This window comes from Apodemus sylvaticus, chromosome 6 (genome assembly GCF_947179515.1).
Source record: "Apodemus sylvaticus chromosome 6, mApoSyl1.1, whole genome shotgun sequence".
Lineage (NCBI taxonomy): Eukaryota > Metazoa > Chordata > Mammalia > Rodentia > Muridae > Apodemus > Apodemus sylvaticus.
The window spans coordinates 41,311,458-41,328,338 of NC_067477.1; the positions used below are offsets into that span (position 1 = coordinate 41,311,458).

A 16,881-nucleotide genomic window follows, 5' to 3' on the forward strand; every position below is an offset into this window, starting at 1 on the left:
ACAGAAGTAAGGAAGGAGTCCCTGGCCCTGGGTGCAAAGAACTGAATTAATCATAGTTCTTAGTTTATGACGTCCTTTGATTTTTGCGGGACTCATTTTACTTTTTACTTACTCAGCTACTAGAACTTTAATAATGGACAGAAAGCTTGGAGCTACCCTCTCTTACTCTCTTATTCTTGCAAACGTACTGAAGCTGACCCTATGGTTTCCCCACCAATCTAACCCTTCCACCCTATGACTCATTCCAAGCTATCCAAGTAACAAGGCATCCATGTTACTTTGATTTTCTGTTTTAGCTAGTTTTATTATAAATACAGATAAAAGATGTCACCCTGCCTCCTTTGGTATGTTTCTTTTCTTTAATATTGCTTTGCTGAGAGTCATCAACTTTTACCTTTGTGTGTATGGACATGTCCAATGCATATGTGTATGGGGGTGGGGGGTGACGTGTGTGAATGTGTACATGTGTGTATTGCAGTAGGTGGTTAATCCTGCTGAAATTGCCCCTTGCTGCCCACCCCAATGTTCTGAATTCCCAAATGAAAGACACACACACACACACAGAGAGACTTATCTTTAATATGCCTTAAATAGCTTCATGGGTGGGCCACTCCGAACCGCCACACAGCTAGAACACTCTCCCCGCTGATACTCCTGAATTATTACTTACTAAAACCTATATTCCATCCTGGCCACCCCAGACTCAGGCCTGCAGCCCTCCTGGGCCACGATCCCCGACTCTTACATGTTGGCTGTCTCTCTGTCCTACACTTCTCAGGCCTGGTCTTTCTCCTTCCCAGCATGGTAGTTGGTTCTCCATCCTCCTTCCTCTCTCGGTCCCCTTGCACATGAATCCTCAAGTCCCACCTCTGTCTCTCTGCCCAGCCATTGGCCACCAGCAACTTTATTTATCAATCAGAATCAACTGGGGATAGGGACCCTCAAGTGTCTTATATGCAGATTCTCACATGCAGATTTTCATGCAATTTGGGAGAATCAATTAACATAATACAAGAGTTAGACCAAATCCACAACATGTATGTCCATGAGTGTGAGTGCAGATGCACATATTGAAGTCAGAGGTCAACTTCAATTATCAGTCCTCATCTTCCACCTCATTTTTTGGGGGGGGGGTGTTGGACAGGGTCTCTCTCTTTGTTGTTTCAACACTACAAATGCCTCAGTAGCTGGCTCAAGAACTTCTAGGGATTCTCCCGTGACTATCTTCCATCTCTTCATAGATACACTGGAATTATAGATATACAGTGCCAAACCTGGTTTATTGTGGGTTCTGAGGATTTGAACTCAATTCCTCACATTTACATAGCAAGCACTTTACCTACTGCGCCATCTGCCAATGTCTTATATGGGGCTATTGCTCCTATGTGTGGCCCAAGTAGACTGTTTCACAGTGTGAATTCCTCCCAGTTTGTTCCTCTGTCCTCCCACTAATGGGCAGCTGGGCTCCTTCCAAGTTTGTGGGAGAAACAGCACAGCGACACACAGTTGCATCCTACCCTACCTGAGCTTCTCCAAGGCACACAGGCCCAGGAATAGAACTGCTAGGCTGCATGCACCAAATGTAACTCCTCAACTTCAGAGACAAGATGACAGCCAATCGGCCATGGTGACTAGCACTTCTTAGAGGCGGGTTCCTTCACACACACACCCAGGCCCCTCCTTTTGGTTTCTTTAAGTGTCACATACCAGTTCTACCAAAATGTTTAAATTAAGTTCTCATCTTAACCCTTGAGCAACATCTCAGGTGAACTTTCCTGTATAAAAAGAAGGGTCAGACAACAGGAAGAACAGCTAAATAGAGCAAAGACCCTAGTCCAGGTACTGAGGTAGGATAGTCTGATGGGAGGAAACATCCCAGAAGCTGTTTTACTTTTGACAAACAGGAGTTAGAAACAGAGGTTTAGGATAGAGCTAAAGCCAATTGCCCCATCTAAGATGGTCACCCAGCCTCTTCCGCCCTCACTCAGCCCTCTCACAGTTGCTGCACATGCAAGGAACAAAAGCCCGAAAGCAGAAAGCCCAGCTTGTGAGCCAATCACTTCAAATGACAATGGGGTGTGGGGCTCCAGACCAGATATCACCATACTGCAGAATGCATACCTGTACCTGCTAGCCGAGTGCATTACAGTCTGACCAGTGCATGGATTGAGTCAGATTCCTAATCTGCTTCAAGGAGCTTGCAAATTTCCTCATTTCTAAGATGGGATCAGGCATGAAGTGTCCAGGGGATGACAGTGGCAAAAGGAGATGCTCACTGCAGAACTCAAAAGTTAACAACTGCCAGGGGAGTAATAGTGTTGGTGCTGGGGTTGACATAAGAAGAGAAAGAACAAAGAGAAATTGCCAGGCATGGTGGTAATCTCTGCATTCTGGAGGCAGCAGTAGACACATCTCTGTGAGTTCAAGGCCAGCCTGTTTTAAACTGCAAGTTCCAGACTATCCAGGATTACAGTGAGACCTTGATAAGGTTAGGAGCAAAGAATATACTTAAAATAATTATGAACTCAGTTTCTGACCCACACCCTTGGCTTTCCCATTTTCTCCTATTTCTCATGTTTATTTTGTTTTGTTTTTTAAGACAAGTTTCTCTGCATGGCCTTGGCTGTCCTGGAACTCGCTCTGTAGACCAGGCTGCCCTCGAATTCACAGAGATTCACCTACTTGCCTCTGGAGTGCTGGGATTAAGCGTGTGCACTTCTACTGTGAAGCCTCTCTCACATCTCTTAAATGTTCCCAGCTTCTGATCTTACTAGAATACCAGTGTTGCTCGGAGATCATCATTAAACACTCGTTATCTAAACCCTTTCTAGTTTTCATTCCACAAACACTGACAGGGTAAATCTTTACCAGGTGCCTGGACCTAGACTGAGCTCTGGGGATTACATGGATGGGCAAGATGGGGTTCAGACTCAGCCTTCATCCCATCCCTACCCTCAAGGCAGATAGAAGATTAAACAAAGGCTGTGCCTGTGCATCACTCAGACTTCATCCGCCCGAGACAGCCACTCCCTCTCCACCTCTCTCCCCTGAAACATTTTTCAGTAAGTTTTGCAGGGTGAACAAAATGACCGCCCGCTACATACTTTGAAGAATGCTGAGCAGCAGCTTCCCAGATAGCTACGTGGCTGCTCAGACCTCAGAGAATCAGGTGCTTCCTATAGAGCAACCTCCAATCTGATACCTGATAGCTGGTGGTTTCCAGAGTCAAACAAATGTCAGAAATTTTATGAAGGGAGGCAGGAAGCAGAAAGGGGGCAAGGACTGGGGTCTAGGCCCCAAGGGAGCTCAATTAGTGAGTCAGATAGTTAAAGCGAAAGGGCATGTTCTCGGTTTCCTAGAAAGCCAGCTGGGAAAGATGGCAATCCTTAAGCTTCTGTCACTCAAAAGATTAAGAGAGGAGACCTCGGGTGCCCAAAGGGAAGTCTGCAACAAGCCAGATGTTTCTGCTCTGCCTATGATTCTGCTGCTCTTGACCAGAGCCACATTTCTGGGGCCACCAAGAAGCCACAGAAGAAAGCTAGTATCTTTTGTTTTTGCTTGGTTTTCTTTTCTTTTTTTTTTTCCCCCTGAGACAGGGTTTCTCTGTGTATCCCTGGCTGTCCTGGAACTCACTCCATAGACCTGGCTGGCCTCGAACTCAGAAATCTGCCTGCCTCTGCCTCCCAAGTGCTGGGATTAAAGGCGTGCGCTACCACTGCCCGGCAGTTGGTATCTTTTGAGACAGGGTTGAAATCCAAGCATAACTCTTTATCAACATGGATATGAAAGATTCCTCTGCGACCTCTCCTGGTGCACTGGGATTTAGAATTTTCTCATGGAGTCACCTTTCTCTTTAACTGGAAACACAGAATATAACCCATGCAAACCACCCAGAGCCATATATATACTATGTGGGATTCAAACAAGACTGTCAACCCCATGTGTCACTTCCCCACCTCCAAAATGGTTCTACACAGACTGCCTTTCTTGTTAGTAAGAGACTGTATAGAAGGCCAAGCCCAAATGTTCATAAATAAACGCAACCAGATAACCATATGCTTAAGAGAGACACTTTCTGGCTGGAAAGATGGCTCAGTAGTTACAAGCACTTGATGTTCTCTCTTAGAACCCAAATTCAGTTCTGTGAACTCATATAGGGCAGCTTACAACCCCCAATTCCAAAGGATCTGACACCTCTAGCCTCTGAGGGGACCTACATTCACACCCCCATATTCATCTACATATATACATACACACACACACACACATAACCAAAAATAATAAATCTTTTTTTAAAAGAGCAGTGTTTCTTTAGTGCATTCATGTGTGTGTGTGTGTGTGTGTGTGAGAGAGAGAGAGAGAGAGAGAGAGAGAGAGAGAGAGAGAGAGAGAGAGACAGAGAGCATGCTGGGACATAAGCCTATTTACAGGTACTGCTTTTCTTCCATCACTTTTTGTCAAATTAATAAACTGAAGAAGTTGTCAGGAAACTTAGTCAGAGTTTGTTTCTCCTAAAGTCTGAGCTTTCTCCCAAAAGCTGCTTTCTCCAGTTCCAGGAGGTAAGGAAGGAAAGCCATATGGCTTGAGACGTTAGACACGCCCGCCCGGCAGCAAGCAAGGCCCCCACCATTTGTTGGAGGGCCTCTCTCCTTTCGACCCTCCTGTGGGCGGGCATCCAGATTGCAGTCGGGGTGCTCTGGTCTGCATCTTTGTCTTGACTGTTCCTAATTATTGGAGGGAACACCGTGGCTCTCTCTTTCTGACCTCAAAATTTAAGAGCTTCGAGTCCTCATATCAAACCATCAGCTTCATTTAAAAAGGCACCCTCATCTGCATCCATAAAAGTCGCTCCTGGAGCCCTGACTTGCCCCAGCTTTGGGAATGCTGTCGAGGATTTATGACACACCCTGGATCTAATCTGCCGCCTTTAACTGCTGCTGTTGCACATCTGGCCATAAAAGCACGGGCCGGCCCAACACGGGGACAAACACTTTTCTTTCCTAAGTGGCTGCAAATCTGATCTCCCAGTGATAGGTGGGCTCGGATGTAATCAGCTCAGCACCTGGGTAGTCATTAAGTTAAGTCAGGTTTTGCAAAGCTTTTCCTCCATACACTACTGCAGCTATAAAGATGATTCCCATGTAGCAAAGGCCAGGAATAAAGAAGCTGCTTTGGGAACAGGTGGTAGTGGGGCTAGCCATCCAGGAAATGGGGCCAGAGGGTATCCAGGAAAGAAAGCACAATTTGGTGGAGAAGCCAACTTCATTTGCTCAGAAATCAAGTCCTAGCTATTTTCCCTGGGAGATTCTCGCAGGATGAGAGCAGGTAAGCTGGTACCAGAGGTCCCGCTTCTGATCATACTGACTCTGATCCTTGCCCAGAGATTGCCTCCCTTATGTTTTGCCAAAGGAACCACTAGGTAGTTTAACAAATACATTTTTAAGGCAGTGAAATTCTTTATTAGACCAATAGGAGGGGTCAGGGAGAACAATAATCTAGACCAGAAATGAACACAGGGCTGCTGGTTCCCGTTTTACGATGCCCTGGACAATTCGTCCTGTGCACAGAATTGGCACATTTCGTGTGGTTCAGAAACTCCAATCAGATCAAGGTTCAACGGATCCAACCCAGGGGAGACGCTCTTCCGAGCTTCTCCACAGTTCCCCACCCCGGCCACTCCTCCAGGGCCAGGCCAGCAGGAGGGGGGCATTAAAATTATCTGCTGTGGGTTTTACGAGCAGCGATTGCTTTTTAAAACAACAACAACACAAGGTCCTTGTGTGGCTCGCGGGTAACCTAAAACTCTGCGGGCAGAGTGCCCCCCCCCGCCCCTTTTACACACACACACACACACACACACACACACACACACACACACTGCCTGCCAAGAAAGCCAGCGCGCGGGGGACTGGTGCAGCGACAACATTGGGAAGCTCTGCTCCAGCCAAGGCAGAGCTCCCACCCGACCTAGGAGGCGCCTCTGGGAGGGAGGAGGGGTGTCTAGAAGAAAAAGCCTCAGGAGAAGTTTGGGAAAGAAAGGCCATCGGTGACAGGTCGTGGGAGTCAGTGCTGCAAGAAAAGGCGGGGAAGGAGGTGGGCAATCAGCAACTTCTCCAAGAGGCCTGAAAGGGACTGGACAGTAGAGTGGAGGACAAGGTCTGACACCTCCCTTCCCCCTCCTGTAGAAGAGCGTCCAAGCGCAGGTGGGCGCGCGCAGTCGGGAGACGCACTTACCCTAGGGCCAGTGGTGCGGTGGCCGCCGGCCTGGGACAGCTGCACCAACACGAGCAGCAAGTGGGGCGTGAGCAGACGGACGCGCGCGGGCAGCATGGTGCCAGCCGAGCCGGGCAGCCACTAGCGGGCAGCGGGCAGGGGGGCTCAGGCTAGCTTCAAAGCACTTGGGAAGGTGGGGACCCTTGAGGTAGCTGGGAGAGGCCGAAGAGCCTGCGGCAGGGGCTGGCGGAGCCTGCGTCCGGGGGTCACGGTCATGAACGGCGGAGGCCGGGAGCTGGAGCGCGAGCGTGTGCTCTGCGCGTGGCGCCTGCTGCGCTCGGCCTGGCCGCGGCGACAGCAGGTTGGATGCCGGAGTCCGGGCCATGGGAATTCCCGTTATAAACCCCGGGGAGGGGAGAGGCGGGGCACAGCGGGGCTGACTGACGGGTGGAGAAGCCTGTAGCAGCCGACCCTCCGGCAGGTGGAAGCCAATGGGAGAGAGACGAGAGGAGCAGTTAGTGGTCAGCCCCCACCCCCACCCCCCAACCTAGGAACTACACTGGCTTCCCGGCCAGAGTGAGCTCCAGCCGAGGCTGGGATAAAGAGTAACTTTTTCTTAGCAAGTCCTTGCTGGGAACCTCCGAGCGCTCCAGCAGCCTCGGTCCCTCCTGAAAGGTCACCTGGATACTAAAGAAGCCTTACAAACTTATCATGTATTAGTTCGTAGGCTTGAGTTGTCACAACAGCTCCGTGAAGCAGGCAGGGGAAATAGTTTTCCAAAAGACCCACAACCCTTGAGAAATGTCTCCAGGGAGCCACAACACCAAGGGCAACCTGGGAAGCCACTAGGTGCCACCTACAGCGTGGACTGTGACTTGCGGGAAGAGGAATTGGGGGTATTCATTTCTTTCAAAAAAAAAAATCTCCTTACAGGGGACACCCGAGTTCCACAGCGGCTGCCTGAGAGATTTCTCACGGAGGCAAAAGGAAGCAGCCTAGGCTGGAGACGCTTCTGAGGGTCCAGTAAACTACCCCTGTAGCCCTGTGGTCCGTCCATGTGACCTGCAGTCAGAACCCGGACATCTTGGCTAATCAGTCTGAACTGAAAGACCATAGGAGCAGCTTTGGGGGGCGGGGGGCGGGAGAGCGGGAAGAGAATCTTAGGAACCCTGGTCCCATATAGGGAGGAGGAAAGTTATGAATGGAGGAGTGGTCTGTGAGTGCAAAAATCATAGTGACCTCCAAGGAAGGAGCAATTTCCAGGGAGCCCAACCTGGATTGTATAGCTCAGCTCTAAGCAGGCCTGTCAGGTGCTAGAGCTCTTTCCACAGTGGTCCAAGAGGCCAGCCTGAAAATGGTAACAGCTATATTACATCACATCATCACACACACACACCTCAACCCAACAAGGGGTCTGCTGCCTCTCCCACAAGAGACCCGTGAAAATCTCCAAATGTGGAACACAACTTTGGTGCTTGGTTTCCACCGGTCCGGGGCCCTTCCCTTCGTAGAGAGATCCATTTCTCTAACCAGATTGAAATAAAGCCCAGCTTTCACAGCTCCGAGACTGCCCTGAGAGGTCCTGACAAAGACTAGCTCTGCCCCCCCCCCCCACCCCAGCTTCTCTTCTCCATTATAAGAGCAAGCTTCCCTAGGGGCTGGCACGCAGCCCCCATCTGGCAGCACACAGACAGCCTTCACCCTTCCGGCCAGCCGGTCTTTCTGAACAAACCAGAATGCGCCACTCTCTGCTCAAAGGGCTTCGCACCTCCCCCATCGGCCTCAGACAGGAATGTCCAGGCAAGAATAAAGGGTTCTCCAAACAAAAATGAAGAACATTTTTAAAAGGAGTGTCATTTCCCCTCCCACCTGGACTCAGTGGCTTGATCAGATTTTACAGCTAAAGTCCACCACCACCATCATTGGGGTGAGATTCCAGGTCTGCCATCTGGTGGTAAACCCTTGAACAAGACTCACTCGGATCTGTTTTCCCCTCTGTAAAATGGGAGTGAATATTTCAACTTTTCAGGCAGGTCAGCAGGGAATGCATGAGATTGACTTGTCTGACCTGGTTAGGAGATGACCGAGGCAATTTCTAGACTAGGTTTTTGGAGTCTTATTCGATCTCTGTCACATGGAGTCTTCCCGCCTCTGTGTCACTGGGAATTTCTCTGGAGACTCATCTTCACCAAGCACCAAGGGGAAAGAGCATAAGCAGCAAAGGTCAGGCCTTCCTGAAACATCCCTTGTGATAAGGAATACTGGAGATTTTACAAGCTGGACTTGTGACACTTGTCCAGCCCTCAGTGTGCATGTGGCCCTTAGGCAGTTTCCATGCACCTTCAATGTTTGTCCACAGGGGGCGCAGCAGGCTGCGGGTTTCTCCTGACTGCCACCTGGCCACATGCAGCCGTGGAGTAGATCTGCTGCCTTCTGGGCTTGGAATTATTGAGAAAGCTGTTGGAGTCAGCAGACCTGCTCAGATTGCCCCTAGTATCTGGCAGTACGAAGCCCCCAGGGGGAAGCATTGCAGTAGTGATTTCCATCCTCAACCCCAAATGCTACTTTCCATCCAGAAAACTCATTTCCAAATAGTCACTGGTCCAAAAGTCGACATCGTGCTGGCCTTCAACCATGTAGCTTAATTTAAAATACAAGCAACTGCTTTCCAGTTACTTTGCTTGGTGAGTATTTTCTTTCCTGCTGCTTGGCGTGCCACGCCTGTCATGACTGTGGTCGCCATTCTTGGGATACACTTTCTTCTCCCAGCTCCTCCAAAAGCCAGAGAAACTCAGAAGCCCCAGAGAACCCCTAGTCCTAAACAGCATTTCTCTATCAGCCAGGCTCCGTCTTGTGATCCAAGAAAGAAAAAAAACAAAAAACAAAATTGACAAGTTGTCTTTCCCTGGAGGCCAGGTTTATGACCCCAGAATAAATCCAGCTAGCCTGGCAACTGGTCTGTCCAGTTTTAGTCATACTCTCTGCCTCTGTGACTTCTCATTTTAAGAGGATATTTCAGTGGAAGAAAATTGATATTTTATATTATAACTAAGGTCTGGGCACCTCAGCTCTGCAACACTAGAGGAGCACGCCAGTTTGAAATGTCTTTCCCTTTTGTCCTATTCAGAACAGCAACATTCTAGCAAGGGCAATGTTCATTGTTAAAGTGGATCTTTGGAATCCACACATTGTCCTACAATTTAACTAAGACAGAGAACAGATAGGTACCTGGAGACCGTATCTAAAAGCAAAGCTTGCATTGTCTGGGAACTCAAAGAGCAAGGCAGTGTGTCAATCAACTAGGCAGCCTGGTCTCCTGACACAGTACTGAAGAGGATCCAAAGCTTCTGCAGTGTCACTGAAGTTCAATTTATGATCGCTACACTGTTGCATCTGTAACTGAGCTAGGGTGCCTAAGGTGAAGACTCTGGGTCAAAAGCATTTCTGAGCTCAGGAATATGGGATACTGAGACTGAACCTGCAGTTTGGTTAAGGTAAGTTACATATTAGTCTTACTTTACAAATGAGGCTTATCCACCAAACTTAACCTTACCAAGGTCCTTCCTCGAATAGAACAACAAATAATTTAGAAGCTTATCTCTCTCTAATCTAGATTCCTATCTACATTTAGTCATAATAAACAGCTTCCATCTGGTGGCCCAAGATGGCTGCACAAGTCCTAGCTATCACATCCATTTTCCAGTAGGCAGGAAGGAACAGGGGGAAAGAAGAGCTGTCCTTGCCAGAAGCTACACTGTATTTTATCTCCTTGGCTACAACTCTATAGGCATTCAGGAAAACATAAAGGGTTACTAAGGAAGGAGAACACAGTTGGTGGCAGAGGCTAGCAGCATTATGTCAGATGAAAGGTCTTTAGCTCCCTCGTATTAAATATATATAAATGGCTGTTGAGCATTGAATGTGTGCCCCTCCCACAAAAATTCCTCTTGGAACCCTGTCCTTTTCATGTAGAAAAGAACTTCCAGAGGTCATTGAGAGTAGATGAGGTCATAGGGGTGGAGTGCACAGGAATGGGATTAGTGCCTTCAAACAAGTCATAGGAGAACTTGCTTCTCCAGGCTGTCTGATTCTCCACCACGTAAGGCTTTGAAGAGAAGTTGGCACTCTGGCTTCACCAAAGCCCAACCATGCTGAAATCCTAGCCCACAGAATTATAAAAAATATGTGTCTATTGTTTATAAGCACCTAGTCCATGGCACAGCAAAATGCATACAGGGGTGGAACCTGCCCAGGAGAAAGAATTGTGTTACAGTCACCAGAGCTGAAAGGAGTGTGAGATCCAAAGAACTATGTGCTTTGACATCAGACATGGATTCATAGGATTTGGAGCTTGCCCTGATGGGTTTCAGTGTCACTTTGGTCCAGTATTTCCTGAATATTCCTCTATTTGTCCCTTTTGGAATAGTATTGTATTATCTGTGCCCTTGTATGTTAGAAGTATATAATTTGCCTTTGTAATATGATTTTACAGGAAGTTACAATAAATAGTCTCTAAAAGAGACTTTAGACTTTGGGCTTTTAGCCAACATTGAGACTGTGAAAGACAATGAGGACATTTTGAGTCGACTGAGTGAGTTTTGCATTATGATATGGCCTCTGACGGCCAGGAAGTAAAATGTGGTGGTTTACATACAAATGGCCCCCATTGGCTTGTATCTTTTTGATGCTTGGTCCCCAGTTGGTGGAACTGTTTGGGAAGGATTAAGAGGTGTGGCCTTGTTAGAAGAGGTGCATCACCAGCTGGGACCTTTGAGGTTTCAAATGCCCAAGACAGGTCCAGGATCTAACACTTTCTGCCTCATACCTGTGAACCAGATGTAAGCTCTCAGATACTGCTCCAGTGCCATGACAGCTAGCCATCCTCACTGCCATGATGGTCATGGACTCACCCTCACAACCGTAAACAAGTCCCAAACCAAACACTTTTTTTTTTATAAGTTGCTCTGGTCATAGTATCTAGTCACAGCCATAGAAAAGTTACTAAGACAACCTGTACAGGAATTTCCCTCAGCCTGGGATTAAATATTCCATTTAAGCCTAATCCAATAGCACCGAGCCAGGCCATTGTACCCCTACTGTGTGACGGGTACCACACCAGGCACTAGGTATATAAAGTGAACCAAGTAGATACCTAACCTCCAGAAGCGGACAGACTGGTAGAAAGGTAGAAATTAGACAACCAGTTGTGAGCAGCTGAGTCACTAATTGCCAGTTTCTATAGTCCTGCAAAGATGACCAGGGCCTGAAGGGAGTTTGTTGCAAAAGAAGGTAACACGTTTTCTGAAGAAACAGTTATGATCTGAAACCTCTTGAATTTAAGGTAAAGGAAGTGCTAGAGGACAGAACACACAGCAAACACTGCATGCAAAGGCACTGAAGTGGAAGAAGACAAAATCTATGTCTATGACTGATGAGATAGCTCTAACCCTTTAGCTGCTGGAAGCCCATGAACAATAGTCACCACCACCTACAATCCGGGTCTGACAGTCACTTTCTAGTCCTTTAAGGAGTGATTTACAGACGTAGGGCAAAAATAGGATGTTGAGTATCTTAGCTAGGGTTTACGTTGCTGTGAAGAGACACCATGACCACAGCAACTCTTATAAAGGAAAACATTTTATTGGGGTTGGCTTACAGTATTTAGTCCATTATTGTCATGGTGGGAAGCATAGCAGCATACAGCCTGACATGGTGCTGGTGACGGGGTCAAGAGTTCTACATTTTGATCTGAAAGAGTCAGAATAAGACTGTGCTCCACACTGGGCAGAGCTTGAGCATAGGAGACCTCAAAGCCCACCCTTACAATGACACACGTCCTCTGACAAGGCCACACCTACTCCAACAAGGCCACCTCCTAATAGCACCATTCCCTATGGGCAAAGTGCTCACACACATGAGCCTATGGGGGTCACTCCTAATCGGGCTCTCCAGCAACTTCTTACACCTCACAGCTCAGAAAAATAGACTCTTCTTGCCTCGCTGTTTCTGAGTGTCAGCAATGCAGGAATGGCATAGTTGAGACAGTCCAACTCAAGGCCTCTCACAAAGTTGTGGTCAAGTCCAACTTCAGAGCAGGCAGACCGTGTAATCACAGAGACCCCACATTTGGCTTGGCAGTCCACCATTGCTGTCTTGACATTTTTCTGAAGAAGCCTCTATCTTCACTTTGCACTAGACCCCCTAATCATGTAGCCAGCACCAGCTGAAATCAACTTATGAACCAGGGATACAACCATCTAGGACTGGAGGGCCTGCCCTAGGCTCACTTACATGGCTGTTAGCAGACCTCAGCATCTCCATGCTGCTATCAGGAAACCAGACCCCACTCCACACAGGTCTCACTGCAGGAGGGCTGTCTAACCATCTAGAGTACAAGATGGGATAAAGACTAAGAGCTAGGAGGGAGCCAAGCATTCCTCTAACCTGTCCTTAAAAGTCCACCGCTTGTCCCCTGTCCCATCAATTACATCGATCTAAACAAGGGTGCCAATGCTCTAAGGACAGGATCTTGGCAAGCATGTAAGAACTTACGGTAGACAGTGTTTTTTAAAAGCATCATTAGGAATGGTAATGAGGAAGATGACCACCAGTCAGGTACCGTGGGGCATGGGCAGGTGAAACATGCCCAAGACTATGCCTGCTCAATGCCACACAGCATGGATGAGACATAGAACTCCCGAGACCATTTCTGAGATGACCCCAGAGCCCAGGTGCCACTAAGATGAACAAGAAAGTGGTGGAGAGACAGAAGAGACACAGGATGTGGGAACAATGAAGAGAGACAGAAGTGGAGACTCAAGGGTAGTGAGGAACAGCCTGATGTGAGTAGCCAGCAATGCCACCTAAGGCCACCTAAGGTCCTGGCCTGTGCTGCCATTGAGGGCCACATCTGGGTCCATATCCCTGCAGCAGCAGGAATCTATTATCACAAAGACCAGGCAGACATCCTAGGTCTGGGCTGTTGTCTGGGGCCATGTTGATGTCTGAGTGCTGTGCAGAAGTGGCCTCACCCCTCACTGTAGCACAGTTTAAGCTTATTCCCCTGACTAGCTTACAAATAAATGAGACTCATACTTTGGTTATTTTATTGGACTTTAACAATTACTGGGGTCACCCCTAATCTACTCTTCTAACTGCAGGCCTGGACACCTCCCCAGTGGTATGCCCCAGATACTTGCTATTTCTCCTGGCCATGTGTCCTCATCCCCTTCTCTCCCTCTTCCTGCTCCTCCTCCTCCTCCTCCTCCTGCTCCTCCTTCTCCTCCTCCTCCTCCTTCCTCCTCCAACCAGGTCACTCCAAAATCACCTACCTTTAATCGCTCCAGTAATTGGCTGTAGCCAGTTTTATTTAACCAATAGTTTTAAATCAAGGAACAAGGTTTGCCAAATAGCTTTTAAATGTGAGAAGTCACTCAGTAAGCCTAGACCTTCCAGGTATAGAATTTAGCATTACAATACACAGTGTTAGACCAAACCTCAGCACCTCACCACGGCATCATGGGGGAGCTGGCCTGGGAAGCAGGAGAGCAGGAGAGCTGACCCTGTGAACCTCACCCAGGGAGTACAGTAGAGCTGGCCCTCATTACAGGGGCTGTGGGTGAGCCAGCCCCAAGGGTGTAGGCATGGAAGAACTGGCCCTGCCACTTATCTGCCATGCAGTGGCATGGACAAGGGAGAGATGTCCTCTGCCTCGATCGCCTCTTGCCACAGGAGAAATGGCCCCAGGGTCATGAGAGCAGGAGAGCTGCCTCTGTCCCTCACCTGCTGCGACCCTCAGAGCAGTCCCTGCACCTCACCTGGGCAGCACAACAGAGTTGGCCCTACTTGTTGGGGGAACAGAGATTACAGGTAAGCCAGCCCCAAGGGCATGACCATGGGAGAGCTAGTCCTGCCATTTTCTGCTGTAGAGTGGTGTGGGCGAGGAAAAGAAGTCCTCCCCCATTTACCCTCAACACCTGTGGCAGGCAGGAGAGCTGGCCCCTGGGTTGTGAGCACAGAGCAGCTGTCCCTGACCCTCATCTGCTGCAGCATTGGGGAGAGCAGCCCCTACCCCTCACCTGAGCAACACAGTAGAGCAGGCCCTGCAGGCATGGGGGAGGGTGAGCCAGGCTCCAGAGCGGGAGAGCTGGCTCTGCCCCTTGTCAGCTGCAACATGGATGAGCTAGGCTGGACAGCACTGGAGAGCTTGCCCTGGTGGTGTGGGTATAGGAAAGGTGGCAGGCTGACCAGCTCAGATACCTCCCAAGCCCAGATTCAGGACTTTGAGTTGGCCCACCTCAACATCTATCCCATCAATGAACTGCTGGAGCACATGAAGGGTCCAGTCCTGCAGATCCAAAGCTGCAGGATCTCCATGACACAGGACAACAGCAGGAGTCCTGGTGGGGATCCAGGATCGATAGAGTAGCAGAAGCCAGAGGCCTCAAACCAGACCAGTGACTCATGTGTGGACAAAAGAGTGGGGCACACTGCAGCTTCTGTGAGATTTGGGGGAGGAGGGCAGTTACAAGGGCAGAGGTTTGGCATGAGGGAAAAGAGAAACGAGTAGGGTTTTGGTGCATGTTGTGAAATTCACAAAGAACCAATTAAAAAATTCTAAAAAGAAAAAACTGGTCATGAGAACTTAGGCATAATAAAATTATGTTTTTATTGTAGTTTTGAAGTCATGTGCCTGGAATAGACAAGCTTTGAGTGAAACCATGCATTCATCAAAGGCCGTGCATCTAGACCACGCTGGACTTCAAAGGTGCCTCTTATCAGTCCTAGCATAGCATTCCTGCGGCTTGTCTGCACTCATCTGTTTGTATCATCCAAATAAGATGTTGAAAAGCTCAGCTGACTCACACCTGCTGCCATTAAGTGTGTGTGAATACGAGTGCATGTGTGCCTCTGACTACACTTACCATCATTTTTGAAGCAGGTACTTTGTTGTTCTTCTGATGGTGTGTGATGCTCTGTGGCCTGTGAGCATCTGGGGATTCACCTCGCTGTCTCCCATGTTGCCTCAGGAGCGTTGGGATTGCAGATGTCTCTGATATGGCATCTGGATCTAGCATGGGGTCTGGGATTTCAAGATCAGATCTTTATGCTTGAGCAGTGAGTGTTTTACCCACTGAGGCATCTTGCCAGCCTGTCTGGGTGTTTTGTGTGCACATATTTCTGTGTATCCTACGCATGCCTGGTGCCTGTGGAGACCAGTAGAAGGTATCTAATCCCATGGAACTGTGGTTGCAGACAACCACCAGCTGCCATGTGGGTGTTGGGAATAGAACCCAGGTCCTCTGGAAGAGCAGCCAGTGCCATCTCTCTGGCCTCCCTGGCCCCAACTTGTAATCATGTTAAGACAAAAATAGCTGTGTTCTTTGCTCCATAATTGCAAAGTATTTTTGCATTTTCACATATATAAATACGGTTTCCTCTCCAACATCTTCATCTATTTCTTTTAACATATACAACTTCCTATTTATTTGTGCGTTTACAAATGATTTTGAGCAAATTTTGTGCTAAAATCTAAAACATTAAACAATACAGTTATTTTTCTTTATTGCAAAACAGGATAGTGAAGTCCTTGTGCTAAAACTTTACATCATGGAGCTAAGCCTTGCTGAGTAACAAATGATGAGGTCCTTATATTTCCTTTGTCCTTAAGAACATAATTTTTATTCATTAATTCTTTTGGAGAAGCAAGGTTCAAGACAGTATTTTCTGTGTAGCCTTGGCTATCCTAAAACATGTTTTGTAGACCAGGCTGGCCTCAGACTCACAGAGGTTCACCTGCCTCTACCTCCTAAGTGATGGGATTAAAGGTACGGGCCCCTTCCATACAGCCCATTCATTAATTCTTGACTTTGAGAATTCTCTGGGACGCCATTGTCTCAATAAATCAAAAGCTAGGCTGTCCCCGTGTGTAACCTATTATTTCTTCCTTTGTCTATACTCTTGTCTCTTTGAATTAATCTTCTGGTTAATCTAATATTTATATAAGTCTCTTCTCTAGAAATTTCCTTTTCCCATAACAGGCAGAAAATAAGAAATTCAAATTTCTCAATTCTGTTTCATGAAAGCTAAAAGCAGATCGAGCCTTGCTGAATATATGCTTAAAATGACTATAGCATTTTAGGCAATACGGTGAACAACTTGAAAGGCGATAAAAAAAATTCTAAAGATAAAGCACACTGTTGATTTCACGACTCTGTTCCTTTTCTCACTTTAGACTCTTGGCATTGTTGGGAATAACTGAGGAGTAAAGAGAATTGACTTCCAAGTGACAACGAAGTAGGTTAAGACATGGGAAGACCACCGTCACTGAGATCCCATCTTGTAAGAGCTTGGAGAGCGAGGAAAGACTCAGTGTGTGTTTATCTTCTCATATCTATAAGCAAATATCCAAAAACAGCAGTGAGGAAGGAAGGGTCTGTTCCAGCTTGCAGCTGGAGGAGACACAGTCCATAATAGCAGGCACAGGGGAATGAGGGGCACATGGCCAAGAAGCAGAGAGAGATGCAAAGCATGCTGGTGCTCTTTGCTCTCCTTTATTTGGGTCCAGGACCCCAGCCCATGAAATGGTGCTGCCCACATTAGGAGAGGGTATACCCATCCCAGCTAACCCAGTTTAGAAACTCCCTCACAGGCATGCCCAGATGCTTG

General features: G+C 47.8%; 1 protein-coding gene across 3 annotated transcripts in view; it reads right to left on the reverse strand.

Annotated features, from left to right (window-relative positions):
* The window catches only part of Smoc1 (SPARC related modular calcium binding 1), a 160,317-nt gene extending 153,739 nt beyond the window's left edge, over window positions 1-6,578 (reverse strand). For all 3 annotated transcript variants that reach the window (XM_052185539.1, XM_052185540.1, XM_052185538.1), the window contains exon 1: window positions 6,235-6,578. In XM_052185539.1, coding sequence (XP_052041499.1) covers window positions 6,235-6,330 — 96 coding nt within the window. In that variant the 5' untranslated portion in view covers window positions 6,331-6,578. The remainder of the gene's footprint in view (window positions 1-6,234) is intronic.
* Window positions 6,579-16,881: the final 10,303 nt, after the last annotated feature.